At 35.3% G+C, this 10,596-nt stretch overlaps 1 protein-coding gene across 1 annotated transcript in view; it reads right to left on the bottom strand.

Annotated features, from left to right (window-relative positions):
• Positions 1-2,075: 2,075 nt before the first annotated feature.
• Positions 2,076-10,596, bottom strand: part of STRN3 (striatin 3) — a 113,055-nt gene continuing 104,534 nt past the window's right edge. Inside the window, 5 exon segments of the mRNA XM_082648470.1 lie at positions 2,076-3,726; positions 3,809-3,895; positions 9,441-9,459; positions 9,461-9,508; positions 9,510-9,550. Coding sequence (XP_082504596.1) covers positions 3,557-3,726; positions 3,809-3,895; positions 9,441-9,459; positions 9,461-9,508; positions 9,510-9,550 — 365 coding nt within the window. The 3' untranslated portion in view covers positions 2,076-3,556.

The raw sequence follows: 10,596 nt of genomic DNA, 5'->3' as shown, positions 1-10,596 counted from the left end.
TAATTAATAGTATTTTTACTTAAACATCCTTGTGAAGTTGGTTCCTAAGAAAAGTGATCAAAACTCCCTTTATGTAACTATCATTACCTCACCAAGAACTCTCCTCTCCGACGGAAGTGCTGTCATACCTTATCCTGCCTGTCTTCTCTAAGGACAGGATCTATCCTCTCATTCATCTGCACACTCTATTTCCCATCACACATACACTGATCCTATCTGAAATGGTTTACAACCAGTTGACCTGAAAAAGGTGTTAACTGGTTGGAAAATTTATACTCCAACAAATCTTTTGAGTTTAACAATTTTATAGCTTGTGTAAAAGCTTACGTATCAGAGAGCAGAACCGAAATTGCCTTTGACACTACATAAAAATTTGACCAAAGAGAATATGGGAAGTCATGACTCCCCTGACCGCCACTGCCCCCACCCTTTATAAAGCTACAAATATGACCGATTCATGTAACAAGGAAAATTTTAACAACACAAACGGGTTTAACATGTTTTTTCCCCAATAAATAGACAACTTTCAGCTGAGAATACCACTCCTTAAAAAATTAAATGAAATCCCAGCCTCTAGTCATTAGCTCTTTAAAAAATTTTATAAAGAACAAAGTTTTGAGGTAACCAGGGAAGCTAATATTTTGACTTAAAGAGCAGCAAGAGAGTAGAAGTAAACACTTTATATTTAAGTTACTGTTAATTATTTTTTAAAACTAAACATAATCAAGATAAACAACTAAAAATAAGAGTAAAAGGATTTTTTAAAAGATATAATTCAACTTTGCAAGCATGCCTAAATTTGTTATGCTAGCCTATTTATAAGCCTTAATGCATTAAATGATGTTGGTCTTCAGTGGATAACTTACTTTGAAATATGGGAAAAGTACATGAATAAATATGAAAAGAGCAGAATATGATTAAATATTGGGAAAGTCGACATATTAAAAAGTTTGTATATAAAAATACTCAAACTTTATGTATAAAGCACCATTTAATAGTCAAATGAATCTAGATAATTTCCCATTAAGTCACAAATGGAAGCACACAAATAAGATATTCTTTTTGCATCCTTTTAGTCTCTTCCAAATGTTTAATATTGTAGAGAAAATACAACCAAAGTAGATAAAAATAAACATATATACTATTTTTATTCATTTCAGTTTTAATACATTTCAAAAAAGATGAATGTTTATGCATTGCAATGATGATAATCACATTTCAGTTCAACAGTAATGCATTGGCTTGGAACAGCTGCCAGAAACAATACTAGCTTTGGAAAGCTTGTTCCTAAATTATTAAAAAAAAAAAAAAGGAAGAGAAAATGCCTCTAATTAATTTATTCATTAAGTTGAATGTTCAATTCAGAAAACCAAAAAAAAATACTTTAAGAAAATTTCTGAAAACTTTTAGTGTTTCACCAGCAATGACTAAAATTGACATTTCCATTTTTATGGTAGGTGACAGAATTTCTCAATGTACATACAATGTAATTTTCTTTTTTTTGAAGTAGGCATTCAAATAGAATTTTGCCACGTTAAGTTTTCTAATGTTACCTTCTAATTGCATTTGCAATTCCCTTCAAAGAAAAAGGATTATTACCTTGTTGAAGGAAAAGTTTGAAGATATTAATACTTAACATTTATGAGGATAACTTTTAATTAATGAACAATGCAATGTTTATTCTCTGCTGAACTTTTCTGTGGGAAACAGGTCTGGCTAGATAGGAAAGACAACACTATTAATTGAAATTCAGATTTAATAAAGTAATAGGGTATCTTAAGGAAATGATTTAAAACTGCATATCTGCTGGTTTTGTTTTTTGGTTATTTTGAATTATCTAACTTACTTCAATAGAAGATTTTTAAATCCCCAAATTGGGTGAAATACTTAGAAAGGCATTCTTAACAGTATTAACTGTTCTAATCTTATTAGAATATCAATAAACAGTACAAAGTTTAAAAGAACAGCATAAAAATGAAGGACTCACTGAGAAATCATCTCCATTTCCTACTTTAATGGAGAGTAAAGTATTGCACTTTATTATTCAACACAAAATAATGTAGCCAACAGTAACATACAGGTACACAATTTAATATTTATTATATGCATTTTATATACATTATTTTTCAACAGCTGTACGTTCGCTATGTGGTACAATCTTAAAAATTTGCTGATTCATAGTTTGTAAAACAAAAACCTTACAAAACTCATCAAAACTCGCAAACTGATCAGAAAAGTTTTTTGGAAGACTAGAAAAAATACTTTATTGTCTTAATCATGCATTACACAAACAAAATCTTTAGTTACACCATAAAATTAAGCACATCTGAAAAAATAAAACAGGGATAACTAGTCCAAACACAGCAGATTTCTGTATCCTGATTCAACTATTTTTGTATCCTATTTGTAATGCAAATAAAATTTTACTCCAAATATTTTAAAACAAGATAGTTTTCTCTGGAATCATGGTAAACCAAGATATGTAACTGGGGGGAGTCACCTTGGTTTGTAACTTAAACTATAAAATACTCCATTTTTAGTCTATTTTAGACTATTCAAAGAGTTCCAAAATAGATATACAGGTTCCTTTAGCACATTAATAAAAGGATATAAAGACCAACAAAAAGTGAAATAAATAATAGGCTATTAGCAAGATGGATAATCCTTGATAAATAAACTTGTAAATACAGTAAGATGTACAAAATATCACATAGTGATAGGATGCCAAGATTAGTTTTTTTTTTTCTTTTTTAAGAGTTCATTTGGAGTACTAAACCCCACCGTTTCATTTTAATACACTTAATAGTCCTTGGTTTAAGAAGACAGTTATGTGATGTTGAAGGTGATTTAGCATCTTTATGGAAAGACTTAGCTGAGCTGTACTACGCAAAAGAAGGAAAGAGTGTGCTTACACGGCAGCGGGTCAGTGAGATCTCTGTGTTTCAGGGTTGTATAATGCAGAAAAACTTCAATACAATCTTGAGCACTGTTGTGACAGGCTAAATATATAAAAAGACTTATAAAAACTAGAATTTTATCCAAACATTTTGTGCAACTAATGCTAAAATATTTTAAGTTAAATTTTCTTTATTTTTTTTAAAGCAAAATAAGTTTAAAAGGGAATCTGTGGCGTTCAACTGATAAACAGAAGATCACTAAGAGATGAAAAAAAGCTACTCTTGGAGCTCACTTCCCCCCAACAAGAGCACCACATTCCTAACCCTAAGGCAGCACACAGAGTCCAAAATAAAAGTCTTTTTGTAAGATCAGACTCCACACTGGCTTAAAGATACCTAAAAGACAGACATACGCTCAGTTCATATCCAGTACAGGCCACAAATAATGGAGTCCTTTTTTTGTCCCACGAAATACAGTAATTACAATTAAATTAATGAGCCTGATGTTAAGATGTGATTTCCACCAATTTATGCCTGCCCCAAATATAGCCTTCATCAGGCAGATCACATGTAGTGTCATATCAGTAACATTTTTGATGGCAGTGATGCAGACCCTCTGTGTCCAAGCGACTCTGTTGTTATGATGAGTTTTTGCTGATTCACACAAATACTTTGGCAAGGGCATCAGCCCCCGCACTAGCAATATATGCTTTTGATGGATGGAAAGCAACATCATAAATTGATTCATCTAATTTTTTCCTATGTGCTGTTATTTCTTGCACACATGTCTTGCTGTCCAAATTCCACAATCTAATAGAACAGTCATGGCCTGTAAAAGAATAAATGAAAAATGTTACTGAGTAACCGTTCTATTATAAAATTTGTGGGCAGTACAGGAAGTTCAGACTTACTTCCAGACATCAAGTAGATTCCATTAGGATCTACTGCTAGACTTGTAACAGCATCCAAATGAGCTACCATAGAATGGATCATTTTACCTAAATAAAACATAACAGAGAAGATTAAGTTTTTAAATAGTTACTAACTTGAGCGATCAGAAACCAAAATACAATACTGACATAAAGTATCACCACAGCAATATTTTTTTATTGTGATAAAATACATTTAACACAAAATTTACCATTTTAAACATTTAAGAGGGTACAATTCAGTGGCTTTTAGAACATTCCTAATAATGTGCAACCATCACCATTATCTAGTTCAGAACATTTTCATCTCTGCAAAAGGAAACCCTGTACGCACTAAGCAGTCACTCCCCATTCCTCCCCAAGTCCCTGGTAACCACTAATCTGCTTTCTCTATGGACTGGCCTATTCTGAATGTTTCATACAAATGAAATCATACAATAACACGTGGCATTTTGTGTCCGCCTTCTGTCACTTAGTATAATGTTTTCAAGGTTCATCCACTATAATAATATTCTAAAGACAATTTAATTCTAATGCAGAAGTTTCCCAGCAACTCCTAAAGACATCTGTGTGACATGAATCTGACAGTATATGATAGTGAAAAACATAATGACTACAGGGTTGCATCAAAAGCTTAAGATCGGGCTTCCCTGGTGGCGCAGTGGTTGAGAGTCCGCCTGCCGATGCAGGGGACACGGGTTCATGCCCTGGTCTGGGAGGATCCCACATGCCGTGGAGTGGCTGGGCCCATGAGCCATGGCCGCTGAGCCTGCGCGTCCGGAGCCTGAGCTCCGCAACGGGAGAGGCCACAGCAGTGAGAGGCCCGCATACCGCAAAAAAAAAGGCTTAAGATCATGTAAAGGGGAATTAAAATGAAAATAGAATTCTTCTCATTCAGAGATGTAAAAATTATTGTATATACAGGGTTAATGATAAATAAATCACCAGGGAATATATTCCTCTCTAAAGATTCTAGTAGCAACATTTATCTTCTGAAATGTCAATCATTTAATACATTAGAAACAAGAAAGGGGAGAAGGGTGGGAGTACATCACAGAAATTACTCTGGATTTCCCCAGATAGTAGCAAAAGCACTATTCTGGAAAACATAATTTAGTGAATATCTTCATTAAGATTTGGTAAGCAAATGGATTCAACAGTGAATTGAAATTAAAAAACAAGTTGTGAATACAAAGTTGCGTTGCACAAATACAAGGGCATCAGCCTCTGCATTGGCAATACATGTTCTGATGGTTGGAAAGCAAAATCATAAATTGATTCATCCAAGAAAGGAATAAAACAGCAAGTACCACTAACTTAAAAAATTTCCTCCCCTTTCATTCAGCAATGAATATTTATTACTCAAATGCCTGGGCTGCTCCTAATGAGAGATGGAGGTCTTTCTCCAGAATTCTATTTACAGTCATTTGCCATGCTCCTTGTCCCCTGATGACATTCCACACTGAGACTTGAAATAGACCTACTTTTGTTATTTGCCATGGGGCTATAGCCCTTAACCTGAATACAAAACCACAACATAATCAAATGTGCAAAAAGTTACTCTGAAAAACATAAGTCTGCCATTTTCTGGCAATACTAAACAATTATCAATTAAGGACAAAATTAGTCTCCTGTCATTTCAACCACATTTGTCTGTTTTTCATCAATATTAAGATTAACAGAGTAATTTTAACGATTTTTCTCTACTATCCTGAGAAACAGAAAAATCATTCAACATACTATTAGTCCAACATAAGTCACCTATCAGTTCTAGAATCCATTCCTCTGAATATTCCTATTAAAAAAAAAAAACCCAGAGTATGAAATGGCTGGCCTCAAAACATTAGGGGGTTAACTAAGCATCATCAGCTTCCCTTAAAATATCAGCTCTGTGATGGTGACTCTTAATTCATAGATCTCGTTCTGATTTCTCTCCTGAGAATGATCCTACATCTCCTATATTTAACATGTCTTAAACCAAAGAATTCTTTCAACCAAATAGCAGATCTACCCATTTCTTTAAGGGTGCTATAATTTTCCAAGTTTAACTTCAGCTTTCCTGCCTGTGCACTAAACTAACCCTCACTATGATATGTAAAGTCAGTTTAGAATCAACCTTCCTCTACATAGTCACGAAGTCACTTCAGAATGTGAGTGACCTTCAGATTGGACCATTTACAGAGAGGTGCAATGCTGAACCAAGCTGGATGCTGGGTTTCTACTAGTGACCACAGAAGTCACAAAGCTTCTGACCCCTCCCAACAACTAGGACCCCTCCTTCAGCAGCATATACATGCAGCTTCTCACATTTAACCAAATTTACCTTTGCCCCATGGCTCTGCTACCACCCTTCTTCCCCCACCAAGATTAATTCTTTCTTCCTATAACTGAGGAAACAGAGGACATATGCAGTCACCAGTTCTCTCTTCCCCGGCACCTTAAGCTCTTTGACTTAAGATAATCTTATTATTTGGGATAATCTATGAAATGGAGAAGAAACAGACTAATAAAAAAAAAATAGTGGACTCTGGAAGCAAACTGCATGGGGGTTTGAATCCCAAACCTGTAATTTTCTCTGTTTTGTAACACTGAACAAATAACTTCTTTTGATCCTTTATTTCAACTATAAAATGAAGGTAACAGTGCTATATCTACCTTACGGAGCTATTAGAAGAGCAAACATGTTAGTATATGTATATCAAATAGAACAGTGTTTCACTTACAGAAAGCAATATACCACTTGTCTGTAAGATTTAAGAGGACAAGATATTTTATTTTTGTTCACCAAGCATGGAGAAGTGTGCTGAGGATATGGCAGATACTCATAATAAACTCTGCTGAATGAATGAGTCCATAAGCAATTCAGACCCTCTTCCTCCAAGTCCTCCACATTCCTCACTTGTACTACACCTTCCCCCAGATTCACCCACTAGCCAAGTCTCTTGAGCACAGCACATATGCAATTCCTATTTGTCCCTCTACCAAAATTTTAAAAATCATGAGCCCTGAAGATCTCTCTGGAACAAACAGTACAAACTGAAAGTTTTAAAGTCAAGGGTCTACCATATAGTGTGACTTGAATACTCTTTCTAAACCAATATTGCAAACCCCTGCTCAAATATTCAAGTGGTTTTCATAGTGCATAGTGTAAACAAAGATCCATTATTCTTAGCCTGGCTCTGAAAAGTTCACCTCAATAGTTTCTGCTTTCCTTTTCCAAACTTACGTCTCTGGTTTTGCCTATAAGAAACTTCTGTTCCAGCCCAAGTTCCCACTGCTGTGCCTCTACTCAAAATATGCCCTTATATGGAATTTCCTATTTTCTTCACTTAAAAACAAACAAACAAACACCTTACCATTCTTTCAAGGAAACACCCAAACCTTCACTCTATGAAGACTCCTTTATCCTTCTGCATTATGCATGAGTGTGTGCATGTATGAGCGTGTGCACACCCACACCCACTATTTTCCCCAGACAATAAGCCCTCAGAAAGCAGAAACAACATCTTATACATGATAGTAGCCAGTGCAGTGTGAAATACTAAATATACTTTCATTGTTAAAATCTAAATACTTACTGAGTCCATTCATACTATCAATTTCTATGTTTCAGATAAAAAAAAATTCAAGGGCTTCCCTGGTGGCACAATGGTTAAGAATCCGCCTGCCAATGCAGGGGACATGGGTTTGAGCCCTGGTCCGGGAAGATCCCATGTGCCGCGGAGCAACTAAGCCCGTGCGCCACAACTACTGAGCCTGTGCTCTAGAGTCCACGAGCCACAACTGCTGAACCTGCATGCCACAACTACTGAAGCCTGTGCACCCTAGAGCCCGTGCTCTGCAACAACAGAAGCCACCGCGATGAGAAGCCCACGCACCGCAACAAAGAGTAGCCCCCGCTCGCCGCAACTAGAGAAAGCCCGTGCAGCAACAAAGACCCAACGCAGCAATAAATAAATAAATAAATTTATTTTAAAAAAAATTTCAAGAAACTTACTATTAATTTGATAGAATAATACCCTATTATTAACAACTTAGCTAACCATCAACACCAGTTATCGGGATATTCTAGTTTATCACATTTAAATAAATTACCACTTTTCAAAGAAGACTTTAAAACAATACATCTCAACTCAATTTACAGTTTAATTTAACTCAAGTGTTGTATGTGTGTGTATCTGTGTGTATGAGAGACAGAAAATGACAGAGAGAGATTTTCCATTGTTTAGAGCCTGTTGCTTCAATTATCTTCACATTACAAATAAGGTACTAGCTGGTTAACACCAAGAATTAATTGGTAGAATCTGTAAACAATTTAAAAGGCTATAGGCTCCTTATTTCTGATTTCTGCCAGTAAAACAGCTCTAGAGACTCACTTTTTGCTTTTAATATAACCACTAAAATTCCTGAACCTTCCCTTACAAATATAAATCTTCAATAATTAATGAAAGGAATCTTTTTAGAAATACAGTAAAGGAAATTATCTCTTTGCTCTTGCAGCAGTGGAAGATGTTTAGGCTTCATAAAAATGTTTAAAGAATTGATTTGATAAGGTGTTAACTGAGAACATTCACATGAATGTGAATCTTCTTTCCTGTGCAATATATAGACCTGTGAATATCCATTCTCTTCTCAACTTGTCCTACTGAGTTAAAAGGAACCTCTGTCCATGAAAAGTGTTATTTGAGCAAAGATATTTATGTAAGACTGTAAAGACTAAAAATTATGACCATGTCCTATACAACCTTCAAAGAGAAATCTGTAGTTCTAATTTGCTGTCTTGCTTGATAATTTGTTGTCCTGCAAAAATGTTGCAATTAACATTTAAGTTTCTTATTTGAAGTCCTTCAATATCCCTCTAATCATTTTAGCTCCTCAAAGAAGCCTCTCTTAGCTATCAGACTTTTCCTGAAAGAGAGCAAACAGTACTTTATGTAGTATTCTAGGTAATAACAGATGAGACAGAGGCCCTTAAACAAACAATTCTATGGCCAAATTAAAATTTGATTTTTCTATATAATTGGTATGTTTTCCTTACAACAAGAAATAGAGGAGGGCTTCCCTGGTGGCGCAGTGGTTGAGAGTCCGCCTGCCAATGCAGGGGACACGGGTTCGTGCCCCGGTTCGGGAAGATCCCACATGCTGTGGAGCGGCTGGGCCCGTAAGCCTGCGCGTCCGGAGCCTGTGCTCCGCAACAGGAGAGGCCACAACAGTGAGAGGCCCACGTACAGCAAAATAAAGAAAGAAAGAAAGAAAGAAAGAAATAGAGGAAAGATGACAATAAACAATTGACACTGTATCATCAATTCATCCACTGAGAAATAATTTTAAGGACATATTTGAAATGCCAAATACTAGAAAGAGATCTTTTCTGCTATACTAATTCACAACAGAATATAAAGAAAAAAAATTCAAATGAAAGGGTTTATAACTGTCATGAAATGAAGAAATCATAAGAGGTAAGCAAGGTATTATATATACTTAAGGATAAAAACTAACATATTATAAGTGTGCTACATTAAGTAAAGCAAAAATTTGAGTTAAATCAGTTTAACTTGGCAATTTTGAAGCCAAGAAGTCAATATCTTATATAGAAATAAGATAACCTACTTACCCGTTTTATTGTCAAAAAAATTTGATGTGTCTATCTTCATGAGCAGTTATTGTAACAGGAAGTGTGGGGATGACTTACTACTCTGTTAATGTGATTACTGGATTGTAAACCTGAAAAATAAAGAATAATAATACACCAAAATTCAAACCATCAATGTAATGTGAAATCTAAAAAAAGTACAAACAAGACAATATAAAATAAAAACAGGTTCACAGACACAGAAAAGAAATAGGTGGTTACCAGAGGGGAGGGGAGGGAGTGGCAGGGGAAGAGGTGAAGGGGATATGAGGTACAAACCTCCAGTTATAAAATAAATAAGCCATGGTGATGTAATATACAGTAAGGAATATGGTCGATAATGTTTCAATAAATTTGTACGAGGGAAAGATGGTTATTAGATTTATTGTGGTGATCATTTCATAATGTACGCAAATGTCAAATAATATGTAGTACACCTGACTTAATACTGTCCGTCAACTATATTTCAATTAAAAAAAAAACAACAAATACACATATCAGAAGTTAAATGATGGCCTTTTTAGTCTTACCAAAAAATAAGAATCACTAACAACTAAAGCTTTTATACATAAAACAAAAAATCTAAGAAATAAAACTAGAGCTCTAGAGAGATACAATTTCTTACAATACGTGTAAGCTAGCATGCCCTATAATATAAATGGATAGTACTAGGCTCAAGTTTAGAAAAAAGTTAGAAGTATTTTATTATTTTATTTATTGTTTTTTTTGCGGTACGTGGGCCTCTCACTGTTGTGGCCTCTGCCTCTGCGGAGCACAGGCTCCGGACGCGCAGGCTCAGCAGCCATGGCTCATGGGCCTAGCCGCTCCGCAGCACGTGGGATCTTCCTGGACCGGGGCACGAACCCGTGTCCCCTGCATTGGCAGGTGGACTCTCAACCACTGCGCCACCAGGGAAGCCCCAAAGTTTGAAGTATTTTAATTTAGACTGTCAATATAGGTGGTTTAGAATTTTTAAAAGACCCACAAATCATTGCTTTTAATAAATAGCCCATAAAAGAATTGGAGGCAATTAATAAAGAAAAAATTCATAAGTGATAATTAGATGTTTGCAAGAACCACCCACATCCCACCCACACTGACAAAAAACCAGAGAACTGGAATTAATGTTCTTAGGAAT

The sequence above is a fragment of the Grampus griseus genome (genome assembly GCF_964374135.1).
Source record: "Grampus griseus genome assembly, chromosome: 2".
Classification (NCBI taxonomy): domain Eukaryota; kingdom Metazoa; phylum Chordata; class Mammalia; order Artiodactyla; family Delphinidae; genus Grampus; species Grampus griseus.
This window is presented reverse-complemented; position numbering and strand designations above follow the sequence as displayed.